The sequence below is a fragment of the Dendronephthya gigantea genome, unplaced genomic scaffold (assembly GCF_004324835.1).
Source record: "Dendronephthya gigantea isolate DGI-Jeju-01 unplaced genomic scaffold, DenGig_1.0 000002F, whole genome shotgun sequence".
NCBI lineage: Eukaryota > Metazoa > Cnidaria > Anthozoa > Malacalcyonacea > Nephtheidae > Dendronephthya > Dendronephthya gigantea.
Genome location: NW_021163012.1, coordinates 564,299 through 580,914, shown reverse-complemented (window position 1 = coordinate 580,914; position 16,616 = coordinate 564,299). Strand labels below are relative to the sequence as shown.

Here is a 16,616-nt window from a genome sequence, read left to right as displayed (position 1 = left end):
GTTTACCATAAAAAACAACCCACCATCCAGGCACCAACCTCACTAGGTGGGCTGAGATACCGTATGGCTCTGGGCCATCTTAATTACGAAAATACGTCCCACATCTTCCAAATATCCTCAAATCAAAGTATTCTACATCATACCGCTTCCGTTGACTCGTGGCATTGTTTATGAAACCTCTTTAAAAACCTGCTCATTTGAGACACAGCGTCGGACGCAGCGATGTTTCAAGTGAAATACTCTATAACCTTCAAGGGTACTGACTAGAGTTTTTTGCATTACCTTAGAAGGGATGCTATATGGTACTCGATGTTCTTAAGAAAGATGAAATATCGCAATAATGGAGAATTTTTCTTTCCCGTAGATAAACAAAAAAAAGACGATAGAAGTTTGTCATATCTCATATTTGTCATATTGTGGCATCAAAATACTCCTTGCTGAATCAAGTTTCGTGTGAAGTGACGATGACAATCTCGTTTAGACTGTATGGAATGTGTTGATAACTTCCATCGCTATGTCATGGTTAATTATCATCACAAGGCCGCTCAGTTGGAACACGACACGCTGTTTCCTTTATTTTGTGGCGAGCGATGTTCCGATATTGCTCGGCTACCGTTTGTATTCTCTTTGCCTCTCTTCAGACAAGGGCTGGCCCGAAGATTTTGCACAATATAAAAACGGATTAGGGAGGTTTAGTAGCACCATAGTTCTTTTCACACGACAGACAGAAGAGATTTTAAATGATATTTTCATATGATAAGATAACGAGTGTGTAATCACTTCATCTTTGAACTCTTTTCAAAAGAATTTGATTATTTCTTTGGAAAGCAGAAACAAAAGGCTCTATGCGTGTGTTAAATTATAACACACTTGAAATATTTAAAATGTTTCTAGTCGTGTTTGGCATAGATTTGTAGTTCAGCAGTTCAAGTTTATAAATATAGCGTTGTATGAAAATACTCCCTGAACCATTCCATTTTTGTTGGATAATTACCACGACAATTATTTGTCGATGCAGCCTTAATTACTCCAGAGACAATGTGGCTTTTGGTTTCAGTGATAATTTTCTACTAGGACAGTAAGGACACACATTTTTTTATTACAGAACTCTCAACTACTTTATTTTCAGGTGATGAATTTCAATTGAATGAGAAACGTTTAGGAATGCAATTTTTTCCAAATTTGTTGACAGATTCCCTAAAGCATAGTTTCAAATACGAATCCTTGAATACACGTGACCTACTTAGAGCAAATTTCATCTCGTAATAAGACAGTTTCGTACGTCCGTGGTACGTCAGGAAAATAACTTCCATTGATGTGGGCGCATGGCCATTTGTACCATTTATAATTTCAATTTTCTTTGTAAACACTTGAAGACACGATTATTCAACTGATCTCTATCAAGTAATATCCAACCAATACTCTCTGGGTTTTCCTGCAAGTAATTTTGTCATTTCGTATTCCACTACTTGTTCTGAAGCCGCAGTCTGATTGGTTAAAACACATGTCTGTATCGAAAATATTTGCATATCACAAGAGACATTACGATAACAACTGACTGTCTGACTTAGTTGCCGAAATATCAAAAGCAGGCGGCTGTTAAGCGATGCACACTGCACAAATACAAGAAACTAACTCATTTTTGGATTAGTGTTGATACGCAAGCAAAATTGGATTGGAGCATCAAGAATCTAGTTGGAAACTATCAAATTACTCAATTTTCAACAATGTATGGATTATGGTCCTCAAGTTTAGTGTTGGTAAGTACAATGTTTGTTGCGCTCTGCCGTTCAATGTTTCAATAACGTGTGCCATAATACACAAAATCCCTCGTTATTCTCTTTAGATGATGGCAATTTTATTTTCCGTCTGCACTCCCGCTAATACAGAGGAGGGAACAAGTAAGGACGTAATCTTGTCATTTTTATACAAACATGAGTGTATATGAATCACTGGACAAGCTCAAAATATTGGGCCGTTGTTTATGTTATCTGTAGAATACACTATCTAGAAAGTTTTGTTTGACTGAACGTGATATATGTCAATTGTTTAACAAATCTCTATGTTCGTAATGGATGCTGTGCGATTTTGAAGCATATAACAGGTTCCTAGTGTGGATTTACCACAAATGCGTTTGTGGCAGGTTTGCGTTAGAAATACTCTTCACGAAAGTTGAGATGAGTTTGATTGAATTGAGTCATTTTCCTCTTCGCAATTCATACACTCAAGCATTTGCACCAGAAGTTCGAATACGCGTGCTGTATATGTTTCTTCATCACAAACGTTGTAAATTCCCTGTGATTTGAATCATTCCGCAAATTCTCAAAAACATCTCACATCTTGTGTTGATTTTACCTCTGAATTCTTCTCTGATTTTATCAGAAAACATACTGATTTCGTAAAGTTTGTCTTATGAGCTGTGCTCGGTTAGCCCTTGAACCGGAGATCGTTAGGAAGTTCAAATTGATTTCTCTCTCTCTCTCTCTGAGCATAAGATCATTTTGCTATAATCCTCGCTATCATTACTATAACCAAACTCTGTTTATACTAAAAAGGAATATCCTCGTCTTGAAATTGTCAGTAGATTTCTGAGCCTCTCAAATACTACTTAGTTTCCTCTCAATCTAAGGTTGCTAATTCCTAAGCCAAACATCTGATTACAACTCCGGAGTTTGGAATTCTGCTCCTAATGCGATACGAGAAAAGTAATCTTCAGTGTTTGAGCCTTACTATATAAATATACAGTGTTCTTTGAGTGAATTCTCGAGTGAAGTCATTTACAAAATCATGGAATGAAGTGTGTGCGTTGTCGCAAACGTTGTGAAATATAATCGATGGATAAATAGGATCCTTCAGCTTGTCATTGTAATCTCGGATTCTAAGCACTTGATTGAGGTTTCCATCAATGCGAAGCCAAGCGAGTTTCATTGACATCCTCCAGATTTGTGGAAACGTACAAGCATTTGCTTTAGTAAAGCATAGCGCGGAGAGTTTTCTTAATGGACCATCTGGTTCAGATTACAACTGATTGCCTCTTGTACACATTGAGTAATTTCATGCATGTCTAACCCGTTGAGTGAGTACTTCAATACGGCGCCCCCTAAACACACGTTACGCATATATACATGGCCATTGGGAACGTTATATAGTCATTGCTATAAAAAATACAGTTACTAAACAATATAGTAACTACTTATGAAACTCTCGATATTTCAACACCACACTTCCTGTGTTAGGACTTAGGAAGGCACGAAATATCTTCATGTCGCGTAGAGATACTATTGTTGTTACTTCATATTTTTCTACATTTCCTGCCTCTGATTACGAGCGCATTAACAGGAACATCCGAGATAATATAAATAGAAAAACCTCTAAACTTATCTGTTTATATCTTAATATAGACCAATTTTGAAGCATTCGAACAATTATTTGCAAAGTATCTTTTCTCTGATGCATTAGGCTGGGTTTTTTTTGTCTTAATTGAGTTGGGTTTGCGGTAATTTTGAAACCACAAGAATAAAAAACTTTTTTTTTCACTGTCCCGCCACAAATTTGTCGGAAAACCCTCTTGCAAAGGTTGACGTGAAAGAACCTTTAATAGAAATGCTGGTTCGTCGTTTGTCGAAGAATATATTGATGTGTTGACTTCAATGACTTGCCATCAATCGTTCACCATGCATGACTAATGTATCAGTGGTACAGGGCCACAAACTGCATGTAGTCCTGGTGTCATTTCACAAACTGACTCATCATTGTAGTGGACGTGTACACATTTAACATATATAGCTATAAACAAATCTACCGTGAATCATGGTCAATACACATTATAGATTAAAAATCCTCTAAATGTGAAATATATCATTTAAAGAGATCCGAACTTCGGTTAGAGAAAATAAATGTTGAGCTGTCGAATTAGAATGCATGATGATAGCACTTTAATTGTAACTTTCAACATTTCCTTTTAGCGGGCAATTACGGGACTAATTGATCACCATTCTTCTAATTAATGGATAATTTTCATGGATAATTCAAACACTTGTTACTCAACCTTGTTCCCCATACCCATAATCACGCCTGACGCAGATATAAAATTTGACCTTGTTATAGTCTCATTTCAACTTGAATAATTTCACAGACGAATACACAGAACGGACTAGAAATTATTCTAGATTACTATATAAGTATATACACCACTAAAATTATATATATTGAATGTACAGGCCCGGAAAACAATTCAATTTCGAGATGATATTATTAAAATCATTGATGAAGAAGAGTGAAAACCAGAAATGACAGTTGCAACAATGAAATGAGAATAGTAAAGTGTAGTTTGTATAGTAGTTTCAAATATCAATTCAATTTTTAACCATGCAATCAACGAACATTGATACCCTCTGCATGATCATGGTGGAATCTGATTTAACGTGGTAAATACAACACTATAGATCACGCTAAGTTATGATTCGCACACACATGCAGAGTGACATGTACTAGCTCCTTATGATGTTTAGTTATACAGCACGCGAGTTTCTTACAACATAAGATCGCTTTAATTCCTTAATTTGCACCCACATTTATAAAAGCATGAACTATGGACGTATTGATCTATAACAGGCCACGCTGACCACCTTATACCACCTGCAACGTTTTAAAAATTAATTTTATATATAGATATAAGAAAATCACAATAGTTACGGTTGCTATGTTGCAAAACAAAATACATGAATATAATACGGTTACATTTTAGTTTCACTTGTATAAAAAGGCCAGCATTTATTGTCATGTTTGAGGAAAACATTCATTTTGGGTGGCATTCTTCTCTAATTGAATCTTTGTTTGAAAATATTTCTCCAATAAAGTTGAGATAAAGCATATGCTAGTGTATAAAATTGTTCATTAATATACAAAACAAAACCCACAAAATATGATGGTTTTAACCGAAATATTAACCAGAATATTCGAGATATCATCTTTGGTTATGTAACTTTGCAAGATCAGCTTTCCACCGAAATCATGACGAATCTTAGCGGAACCACAGCTTATAATAAATGATAAATAACAACGCACTTCCATTAGATCTCTACAGGATCTTTCCGGTAGCGTAGGATCCTATTTTCTTTAGAAATAATTTTAGGTTTTTATTTATTCGAAATAATTTCGGCACTTTGATTCATTTGAACTCATCAATAAGTAATGTACTTAATTATACACCACGCACGGAAAATTTCAGGGGGCATTTTTCTTCAACTGTTGGAAAACTTTTGGAAAATGATTTGAGGTGATATATTTCTGCTTGAATACTCTGTTGGAAACAGGAGGATGATTTTCATATCTCACTTTATAACTCTAGTTATTTGTATATTAATTTCATCCAACTAAATTGGATGAACCTCATCCTAAATTTTCGGTAATTCAGTAAAGAAGCCGTCAAGCCAAATAGTTTTACAGCGCTGCTTAATTTCTGGGTGTTTTCTAAGCTGTTGACAATACTATATTACCTATATACAAACGTATTTTGAATTAAAACTGGCAAAAATTATTGAAATAAGTATAGGAAGATCTTATGCACAAAAAACAGCCGTCCTACTTGAGAGCAAGAAGTGGGAAGTGTATGCAAATATGGAGTAAAAATCCTGACCAAATTCGGCAGCGTGTTTAATTGAAAGATAAAATCGCCATTCTTATCTCACAAGGCAGATTAGACGGAACATGGTAATATTTCGCAAACAGTTTTAGTATAAGGACAGGTGCAAGGAATAAATAAAGGATGCTTGATTACAATCTGATGTTCTCGTTCAGTCAGTGTGCATGGAAGATTGAAGTTGTTCTCAGAGCAAAATAAGGAACGGAGGTGAAGATGAGAGAATGAGTTTAATGAGCTTGAATCTTTAAACGCTCTGACAGAAGCCAAAGAAACGATTTGAAATGAAGGCGGCGATCATAATCCTGTTTATCTCAGACCTGCCTGTCATAGTTCTAATTTCAATTAATTGAATAGTTTCGTTTCATTATAGCGCAGTTGATATGGTGGAATTCCTTCTAATTGATAATAAACAAACATAAATCGTCTTTGGAATGACCGCTAAAATTAAACACTGATTTCTTTTATTGATTAATCTTCAATCACACATGCAGCCTCTTTGTTTTGCAAGGTTTTGTAATCAAAATCATGCTTCTAAATTTTCTCGTTGAACGCGAGTAGGAAGTGGTCTGGCCTATCAACACGAGTGCGGACCTCTCGTGAAATAAGAATCGCGAAAAACGTTCATTGGCATAAGTTCTGCTTATCACAATGTTGTCTTAGGGTAGCAATGCTATTCTGCGTTGATGTAATTATTATCATTACATTAATGGTTTGACAAGTCTCTTATCGAGACAACAAATGATCCACCATAAAGATGTTCATCATCATCAAGGCCAACAAATCACACACTGCAGCGAAAACACAACGTCTAAATGCGCATTTTACATCCAAGCGAAAACAGCATGTTAATTAATGACTTTTGTCTCAACTTTTGTCACCTATCTAACAAATTTAATCCATTTTCTCCCTACAAACTAAGTTATCCTCCTGCTGGGCACTGTGGGATATATGTCCTATCATTGTTTGTTAAACGTGTGGCTTTCTTAACATGCTTAAATTGATCTGTTTTCGAGCATAGAGTGCGTCCTTGATTGAAATGATTTTTATGAGTCTCCTTCTCTCTGCAGAACAAAAATGCCAGGGTTCCGTGATGAAGTTAAAGTGTCTCAACAAGTCATACGCCCTCTCCATTGTCGCAGTTTTTTATGGTCGTGAATATCCTGGAAGCAACATGTGTAGAAGCCCGAATTCAAAGCTTTCTGACGAACTCAGATGTGAAAGAAATGAAAATAACGTTACAGGAGATGTAAAAAGGCTTTGCGAAGGAAAAAACAACTGTAATTTCACAATTGAGAGTCCAACTTTCAGTTTACCAGACAAATGTCCTAAAGTGTACAAATACATGCATATCGACTATAAATGTGGTAGGTATACAGATGGATTTTAGGAGGAGATCATAGAAACACTTTTGACTGTGTTTTACTTCGTTTTTTAGTTAAAATAAAAAAAAGCAAAAGAGAGAAAGTAGTGGCTATACTTGTTACTCCTACGCCATCTCTTGTGAAAACAACAAGCAGAATAACCACGAGTTATAAAATAAAGACAAGCACATTCACATCAACTGAAGTTATCAAACCATCCACCACAATGGTTGCTATCGTTGATAGACTGCTCACAACCCACCAATCACAAGACACTTCCTCTCGCTCCAGTTCACTCAGCAGCTCACGACCACACAGTGTAAGTGTGACTACAGTTAGTCATACACAGCGGTCACCCTCCACTACCATAGAAAGCCTAGAAAGGCCACGCTTGAGACCAACCAAACCCTCTTCAAAAACATACGAAAATAGCGCAATAAGCGCTGATCGACATGGAACTATGAAACTGTTTAGATTTATTGTCAGTTTCCATATAATTCGTGAAGGTATGTGTACCTGCACAAAAAGGCACAGTTTACTTAACCATAACCGCACATTCTAAGCACAAACAAAATTTCCACAGAATTTAGCGGTTCCTGTTTCCATATCTTTTATAAGAATCCTCCAGCACAGTTTTTATTTAAATTCTCACAAAATCATGTAATATCCCGAGGTATTGAGGTAAAAAAAAGGGTCACCATATCAGCACCATCATAATAGCGTCATGACAACCATAATCGCTACTGCCAGATGATGATTTAAGTAAGAGGGGGTAACGTAAGATGACATCTGGATGAGAAAACTCAAATTAATGTAGTGATGAATATCATTACAAATACGATTGAATGGAAGACATCTTGAGAATCGATTTATGCTTCAAATCTTTGTCATTTCGTCTGAAGATGACTTGGAATTGACTATTCATTATTTTCATTGAGTTATTTTGTTAGCGGATATCTTCGTGTTCCCATCCTGAAGTGTTAAACACATTGCCTTAAACGATTTCTCTTTCTATAGAGACCATTGAGAAACGTACTGCAAGCTCTGTGGTTTGGTTTTTATTTGGTTTACTTGTTGGCTTGTTCATAATGATTGCTGTTTTAGTTTATTATCGTGTCAAACAAGCACGTCGTGAACGTAAAGACAAGCCAAATAAGGAAGCTTATATTAAACAAAAAAACTGGAGCGAAACAGGGACGATAGAGGAAAATACTATCCTACATCCGAAACAGCTCGAGGTTTTAGAAATGGAAAGCCAACTTGGAGAAACAGTGTAGTCATTTATGAAAGAGTTCACTGATGAACGACCTAAGGAAATACCAGACTACCTCAACCTGATATGGTGATGTCACCTGGGTAAGGAGAGTTATGGTGTGTCGTAATGGTGGAGACGTAATTTCCCCCGTGAGCACTACCAACAACCTATACCAAAATATTTTTATAAATCACTTCATGGAATGATATTCAAAATCTAGTTCACAAAACAGCATTTCTGATTGGTTCCAGTAAAGATTACAAACATGGTGAAAACCAGAGAAAAAACCATTACCAAAATCTTTTTGACTTGAAGAGTTGGAAAGAACTTTTGAATTGAATATCAAAAGAAAATGTTGTATATATCATTATAGTATTATATACACTCTTTTAGAGTGGAGATGTAAAAAATTCTTACAGAATGTACAGTCAATTGTAATATTTAATAGAATAATCCAACATATCTTAATTTATTCAATCTTCATCAAGTTCCTCATCCAAATCAAGATCATCAAGATCCTGAAAGAGTGATTCATCCACCTGTATGTCATCTACAGGGTAAGAATGCTGATTAGTTATAAAGGTTTTACCCAGGAAAACATACAGTAGCTTTGCAGAAAATCAACATACCTCCCATGAAAGCCTCATCTAAGGTTCCCATCAATGTGTTCTGTTCAAAAAGCTTCCTGCCTAAAATATAGTAGTACACAAATTCACTGATACCAAGCATCTCAAAAATGAACACTTAATATATTTTACATCAATTGTCTACCTGTAAGTTTACTTTTCGTTTCAGTTTTCAAATTCAGACCAGTTCTCTCTTCATCAAACTTAAGTCTCCATGCCATGAAATTTTCATATGTCAATGGTGTGCCAGTTATTTTAGCCTGAATAAAAATTCCTCACATAAAATATCTTATTTAAATTCTGTCTTTTAATCTAAAGGATAATGGTAAATTGAAATTCAGGGGTGCAATAATAAATTCTTTCTCTCTGTATGGTTTGTTATAAGGCTCTACCAGTTCCGCCTTTTCGGCTTCTTTTATTTTGCGTTGTTTTTCATCCTCTCGAGATTTTTTCTCATCTTCTACAGCCTGGTTGAGGTAGTCCTGAGTTTCTGATATCAAAGTAAAGACCATCACCATTCCTAGATTTTCTTCCACCTTATAACGTAATATTACAATTGCATTGTTTAAAATGATCCAAGTTTGAATTGATCCAAGCACCCTCAAGTTTATTTTGCTATCCAGCCCCAATGGTGTAAAAGAATTCATCAAAAGCAAACCTTTTCCTTCAGAAATTCTTGTAGAGAATCAATGTTGCTATCAGACAGTCCTTCAAGAGCGTTTAGCTCAATAATTGGACCCTCATCTGGGTAGTTTTCCACATAAGTAAACTGAACATTCACTGAGACTATAAAAGTTGAAGAAAGTACTGTAAAGCCATAATCAAATGACTGTCAGTGTGGAAGAATGATTTAGGAATCTAAATATTTGCTAAAATACACAGAAATTGACTATAAAAATTTTACATTTTATATCATCATCTTCATGATGTTCAGAAGCAACTGTTATCTCAAAACATTGCGGTTCTTCAATAACTAAAAGAATGTAAAACATTTGCATCAATCTTCTTTGTGAAGGATTGTAGTGGTGTACAATTAATATGAAGGGTTTGTACAATTGTACCAGAATTAATTATTGAAGTGCCTATTACTGATAATTAGAGATGTTTACTATAGCAAGAACTTCTCAATGTTTCGATCAAAGGCTCTCAAAGAAGAAAGAAATTTACTGGTATATTATGTGCTGTTGGTGAATAAGTTTGATACTGAATTGGGATGAGAAATACGTCAGCAAACAGTAGGGCACATGGTGTCATAGTAAATAACTTACATCTAAACTCTGTTGCATAAATTGCTTCCAATGCCTCCAATTCATTGCATCGCTCTTCCTCGTAGTCTGTCATACGTGTACGACAGAAATATTATACAACAACAATACTTAAAATACACTTATTTACAATACTTTTAGAATCACCACCATCTTGAAATACAATCAAAACCAAAGATCCCAAAATCCACGAATTTAATCCTTAATCTAATCCCCTAGGGCTGGGCATTGAACTCAAAATTGGGTGGTTGGCTTAGGGTCAGGTTTGGGATTAAAGTTAAGATTATATTCCTGGATCCGCACATTGAAAAAAACAAGTTTAACCGGAAACGAGAAACCGAAAAGGAGAGTTTCTATTTTCATCTTAAAAGCGAAACATCTGGTCGAGAGATATTCTCCCAACCTCGCTCCCAACCTTTTCAAATATCGACCAATCAGAAGCAAGGAAAAGAGCGGCAAATTTGGCGGCCAAAGAGCCGTTCTTGTTCAAATCTGGCGCAATCTTTAACATGTCGTCGTTCAAGAAAGACTTACGTCGCTGCAAAAACACACAAAATCGTCTCTTCGCTCCAGAAATGACTTCAACTGTAACAGGCAAGTATAAGTTAGTATTTTGTTGAATGTTCGGGTGTTTTTCAGACTTTCTTAGGCCAGAGAAACGGTTTCAAAGCTGAGCGTTTGCTAAACCTGGCCGAAGACTTTTTGTCATTTTCGGTTTCGTTTTTCCAATTTTTTCGTTTCCCTTTTATCTGCACTAAGAATGGATAGCCTCAAAGAGCATTTGGAGAGATTTTTAAGATAATTTCAAGCCAGAATTTGCTAAATTTTGAAGACTTTAGGACTTGCAACGCGCGCGTAGAAGCCTTTCGCCTTCCTCTTCAAGTTCGGACTCTAGTTAATATTGTCATTGCTTTGTGAAAAAACACTGACTTAGGTAAAAGTCATTTAAACCAAAGAAAAAAACCAAAGAAAAAAAATTCAATACTTTTCAGCAGGAATTTAATACTTCTGGCAAAAACTTCGTTAAAACCATACAAATTACTCAAATTGTGACGGTTAAAACCTAATAATGGACAATTAAGAGTACCATTATTTCAATTAGAATTACAATTAAAGTACTTTTTTCGTATTTTTGTACTAATAATTATTTTGTATATTATTCCAGGTGGAAGTCAATAACCTTGAGCAAAAACGCACATTTACTTCAGAAAATTTTCTAATTTGATCATTTTTAACTGAAAAACACCAAATTCTGTTTTTTTATGCAAAAACAATAAAAAATCTTCAATTACTATTAAGTTTAGCTCAGTTTAAAAAGATACAAGGGTGGTGGCATTGCATTCTTCTTTTTTTTCTAAGGTCTCTGCATCTGGCTTTTAGTCATTTGGTAAACAAGCTGTGCATGTAAAGAGATTGCGCCACTCTTTGCACGTATAGTTTGTCTTGCTAAGTGGTTGGAAGTCATTTGTAGGTATTTTGGGAAATAAATTAGTCTGCGATGTACTTTTTCTCATTGCTGCCAGTCTATAAGGACAGCAATTGCTATTGCTATAAGCTATAGCAGAAAAAACTTAGCATTTCTTTTTTCACAGCTGTCAGTCTATAAAGACAGCTAGCACTTGTGCTATGCTAATTGCTATAAGCTTTAGCAAAAAAAAACAATAATTTGTGGCTGTCAGTCTATAAAGACAGCAATTAAAAGCAAGGAAGAAAATTAGTATCAGTATTTTTCCACAGCTGTCAGTCTATAAGGACAGCAATTGTTATTGCTTTAAGCCTTAACAGAAAACTTTGATACCTAAATTTTTCACAAAAATTGAAATAAATTTACTGTTGTTTCTATAAGAGCAACAAAGTATATAATATATAATTATTTGCTGCTAGCTTCTAAAACCAATAGCTAAGTACTAGAATACACTGCCCAAGGATGTCATTTCTATATGAATGACACCTTCAAGCTAGTAGCAAATCTTAGGCTAGTCAGACTAGTGATTAGGTGCATGCAAAGTACTTGTGTTCATTTGACCGCTCAAGTCCTCGGTGGTCCAAGATCTGGTGGCTGGCAAGGTGTGTGTGGATATAGAGTGTCTGCTCTACTGCTACCATTGGCGACCAAGGTGTGTCATCATGGTAAATCGTGTTAAAATTATTGAGTGTTATCTTTTAACTATTGATGTGATACCGTCCTCAACACTTCCCTATATAATCAAATCATGAAAACATTTGCAGGGAAAAATGGGGTAAATTTTAATGTGTACCTGTATGGGATAAAAAGGAAACAACATGGGATTGAGGGCGGATATTGTATGTGGTGTGCCAGAACAAAATAACAGTTTGATCATAGTAATGATTTAATTCCATGCAGGGTCTAATATTAGTTATATAGTTTTACTCCTAGTAATTATAGTTTTACTTTAAAAGTCTTCAATAAAGGGTCTTAACGCTCGAAATATTGAAAATCCTGAACTATATATATTTTAGTGGCCCATTTAATCACACATTGCATTCTTAGTTCCCACCCTCCACAACTATTGCTTATACCTGTTCTACCCCTCTAATAATTAGGTATTTTCCCTAACAAGCTCTCCTCTCTAATACTGGTTCTTCTCTCTAATAAGTTCTAATCCTCTCAAAAAGGTTTCCATTTTAATAAGCTTCCTTTATAATGAACTTTCCTCTCTAATAAACCTTTCTTGCTAATCTACTTCCCTCTCTGCTCTGTAATAAATACCCCTCTCTAATTAGCCCTCTTATCTCATCAACTCTCCTCTCTATCCCTTTTCTATGATGACCCTCCTCTCTAATAAACTTTATTCTCTAATAAACTCTCCTCTTTAATAAGCCTTGTCTCACTCCTTTAGTAAGTGTTCTTTAAGCTCCCCTCTTTTAAATTTTCCCCTCTCATAAGCTTTCCTCTCTAATAAGCCTTTTCTCTAATAAAGCTCTTCTCTAAGAAGCTTTCCTCTCTAATAAGCCTTTTCTCTAATAAACCTCTTCTCTGATAAACCTCTTCTCTAATAAATTTCTTCTCTAATAAGCTTTTCTCTCTAATAAGCCTCTTCTCTAATAAGCCTTCCTCTCTAATAAGCCTTTCCTTTAATAAGCTTTCCTCTTAATTAATTTTATTCTAATGAAATGGATTTTTTAGCTATATCTAAAAACCCCACTCGTTCTTTTTCAGGTTGCCTTGGTAAAATACTGAGCTTTAATGCACACAAATACTTTGATTTCTTGACAAAACTTTAGGCTAAATTATGTTAAAAAAAACATAAAAAAGGTTGGTGGCATTGCACTCTTATTTCTTTCTTGAGGTATCTACATCTGTCTTTTAGTCATTTGGTAAACAAACTTTGTGTGTGGGAAGATGTGGCGCACCTTTTTACATACATTGTTTGCAATGCTGAGTGGATGGAAGGCATATTTGTGGGTGTTTTTGGAAATAAATCGGTTTGCAATGTTCTTTTCATAGCTGTCAGTCTATAAAGACAGCAATTGTGCTATTGCTATAAGCATTAGCAGGAAAAAATCAGTGTCTCTTTTCAAAGCTGTCAGTCTATAAAGACAGCAAAGAAGTATTAAAGTACATTTCAATTTGCATGGATCCAAATTTTTCAGTATACATATGTTAGGTTTTATTGTTGTCTTCATGCAAGCCCTTAATTATATTTAGGAAACATTATAAGTGAGACTGATCACCTCACCCCCACAGCATAGGTTAAGTAAACTGTTGCACGTACCACTTTAGGCATTCTTGAATAAAACTCTAGCTGTTCTTATCAGCTTAATATTTGATATGTTCGGCAATGCCTTACTCATATATTAAACTGATAGCATTGCACTCTTCTAACTTTTCTAAGGTCTCTGCATGAGACTTCGAATTATTCAGTGAGCAAACTTTGTGTGTGGAAAGGCGTGGCGCACCTTTTTATATACATTGTTTGTCTCACTGGGTGGTTGGAAGACATTTGTAGGTATCTTGGGAATTTAATTAGATTGCAATGTTTTCTTTTCATAGCTGTCAGTCTAAAAGGACAGCAATTGTGCTATTGCTATAAGCTCTAGCAATCAAAATTTAGGCTGTGTTTATAATTTTCATAGGTGCATGTCAATCAATAACTTTAGCTGCCCAAGCATGCCATTTCTATATGAATGGCAATTTTTAACCAGCAATATACATTAGGTGCATGCAGGACAGTATTTGTGTTCATTTGAATATAAGCTCATGTGCGACAGGTTCCAAGATATGGCAATTGGTTAAAGGTCAGGGAAAGATTATATAAAGGTTATAAAAGGTCAGGGAAAGATTATGGACAATTATGTGGGTGCAGGTACCATGCAGATCTATGTCATATGGAGGTGTATGTTATTCTAAAATTATTCAGTTCATGTTGTCCTATTCCCTTGTTGAGTGCATGAATATACTTGGTGGTCAACAGTTTGGGTTTACACACACTAAAATGTTTTTGTAATTTTCCTGTTTGGCGTATGTGTGTATATACAAACTATGGAGTTTTTTAAGGCTTTAGGTTAACATTAGTTAGGAACAAGGTCTTGCCAGATTGAAAAATTTGCATGATTATTAAATATTTGGCAACAATATCTCTGGCAATATCTTGCTTGAACTTACTGCCAGGTGGTACAAATGGTACCTTAGGAAGAGAATCAGACTAATTTGCATGTGCATGTTTTTATAATGTAAATGCCACCAAGTATAACAGTTTAGGAAATCCATTCCCTGCATGATCGATCTGCATGAGATTCGGTTATAAATATGGTTCAAATGGAACTTTGCATGATCTGCATGAGATTCGGTTATAAAAATGGTTCAAATGGAACCTTGCATGATCTGCATGAGGTTAGATTACAAAAATGGGTGCAAGTGCCCCAAAAGGAGGAAAGTGCTGCGCAAGCGCAAATGCTAAAAAATACAATATGGAGGGAAAAAATATGGTGCCCTGCATGAGATCCTATTACAAAAATGGATGCAAATGCTGCCTCCAATGGAGGAAGGTGCTGCGCAAGCGCAAATGCTAAAAAATGCAATATTCGGGCAAAATATGGTACCCTGCATGAGATTCGGTTACAGAAAATGGTCCAAATAGAACCTTGCACTACCTGCATGAAATTCGGTTACAAAAATAGGTGCAAATGCCCCCAAAATGGGGAAAATACTGCGCAAATGCTAAAAAAATGCAATATGGAGGCAAAATATGATACCCTGCATGAGATTCGGTTACAGAAAATGGTTCAAATAGAACCTTGCACAACCTGCATGAAATTCGGTTACAAAAATGGGTGCAAATGCCCCCAAAAGGGGAAAATGCTGCGCAAGCGCAAATGCTAAAAAATACAATATGGAGGCAAAAAATACTGTTCCCTGCATGAGATCCTATTACAAAAATGGTTGCAAATACCCCCTCCAAAGGAGGAAGGTGCTGCGCAAGCGCAAATGCTAAAAAAATTCAATATGGAGGCAAAATATGGTATCCTGCATGAGATTCGGTTACAGAAAATGGTTCAAATAGAACCTTGCACAACCTGCATGAAATTTGGAGGCAAAATTCGTATTACTGAATGCCCTAAATATGGTGAATTTTTTATATTTCCTATTTTTATTGTATTGTAAATAATCTAAAGATAACTTAAATTGACTGTAATATTTAAATACAAAGTAAAAAATTGTTCACTTGCTTTTGTAATTATAATAAGCAAAATCCTTTCGGAACCACAGCACATCTCTTCTTCTCTTCTCTGAATTCTCTCTATTTTATTTTCTTCTTAAGATTCTCTCTTTTCTAGGATTTTCTTTTTTCTAGGGTTTTTTTTTTTTCTTTTTCTTTTTCTTTTTTTCTTTTTCTTTTTTTCTCTTTTCTAGGTTTTTCTCTTTTCTAGGTTTTCTCTTTTTTAGGTTTTTCTCTTTTAGGCATTACTAGCACTTTTTTTTTCAGGATTTAATTTTAAAACATTGTAAATAGAAAATTACAAATGTATTAATTGTGTGAATAAAAATCGTTCGTTCGTGTCTATTGTCATATATTGCATGAGAGGGTTTTTCTCCGGGCGCTCCGGTTTCCCTCTATATATATTTACACCTTTTCCTGATTGGCTAACATGGCTATAGCTATAACTAACGTTATATCTATGGTACAAACAAAAACAAAAAACAGTGTCCGTGGTGTTTCGGGACCAGATTGGTTATAGGGTTCGATCCCCTGTGCACTGTCTTGTGTACCACTGTACAGACTACAGATTGGATGTAAAACGAGGAAAAAATTCGATAAAAGAGGCAGAGCCTTTCAATTTCAGTGCTATTTCCGTTATTATTTCGAGCCTAACAGGTTTCGCGTCATCGCAGTCAGTAGGGAAAATATTGTACGCCTTATGCTAGTTATTCCCCCCCTGAAATCTTGCACGAAGAAGACGAATTTCCTTTATTAGCTTACGTTTAAATATGCTTAATTTAGA

At 35.4% G+C, this 16,616-nt stretch overlaps 2 protein-coding genes across 3 annotated transcripts; one reads left to right on the top strand and one right to left on the bottom strand.

Annotated features, from left to right (window-relative positions):
- Positions 1 to 1,277: 1,277 nt before the first annotated feature.
- Positions 1,278 to 8,330, top strand: LOC114532406. Of its 2 annotated transcripts, none has more exons than XM_028553911.1 (5): positions 1,278 to 1,760; positions 1,847 to 1,901; positions 6,712 to 7,008; positions 7,080 to 7,324; positions 8,023 to 8,330. In XM_028553911.1, exons 1-5 carry the CDS (start codon positions 1,728 to 1,730, stop codon positions 8,092 to 8,094), a joined length of 702 nt encoding a protein of 233 aa, XP_028409712.1. In that variant the 5' UTR covers positions 1,278 to 1,727; the 3' UTR covers positions 8,095 to 8,330. The 2 variants fall into 2 exon arrangements, with proteins under 2 accessions (XP_028409712.1, XP_028409703.1); XM_028553902.1 differs by having other exon boundaries at positions 1,285 to 1,760; positions 7,080 to 7,511.
- A 387-nt stretch (positions 8,331 to 8,717) lies between these two features.
- On the bottom strand, positions 8,718 to 10,341 carry LOC114532436 (RWD domain-containing protein 1-like). Its single transcript, XM_028553941.1, has 7 exons — positions 10,155 to 10,341; positions 9,791 to 9,859; positions 9,545 to 9,672; positions 9,279 to 9,422; positions 9,032 to 9,146; positions 8,890 to 8,949; positions 8,718 to 8,810 (listed from the first exon to the last, which is right to left on the bottom strand). Exons 1-7 carry the CDS (start codon positions 10,225 to 10,227, stop codon positions 8,734 to 8,736), a joined length of 666 nt encoding a protein of 221 aa, XP_028409742.1. The 5' UTR covers positions 10,228 to 10,341; the 3' UTR covers positions 8,718 to 8,733.
- Positions 10,342 to 16,616: the final 6,275 nt, after the last annotated feature.

Excerpts from the sequence above, each read along its gene's own strand:
- LOC114532406 (XM_028553902.1), top strand. The coding sequence starts at position 1,728 with ATGTATGGATTATGGTCCTCAAGTTTAGTGTTG. Across the intron at positions 1,761-1,846 it reads GGTCCTCAAGTTTAGTGTTG|ATGATGGCAATTTTATTTTC; the intron begins GTAAGTACAATG and ends TATTCTCTTTAG. Across the intron at positions 1,902-6,711 it reads TAATACAGAGGAGGGAACAA|AACAAAAATGCCAGGGTTCC; the intron begins GTAAGGACGTAA and ends TTCTCTCTGCAG.
- LOC114532436 (XM_028553941.1), bottom strand. The coding sequence starts at position 10,227 with ATGACAGACTACGAGGAAGAGCGATGCAATGAATTGGAGGCATTGGAA. Across the intron at positions 9,860-10,154 it reads TTATGCAACAGAGTTTAGAT|TTATTGAAGAACCGCAATGT; the intron begins GTAAGTTATTTA and ends ACATTCTTTTAG. Across the intron at positions 9,423-9,544 it reads AAGAATTTCTGAAGGAAAAG|GTGGAAGAAAATCTAGGAAT; the intron begins GTTTGCTTTTGA and ends TTACGTTATAAG.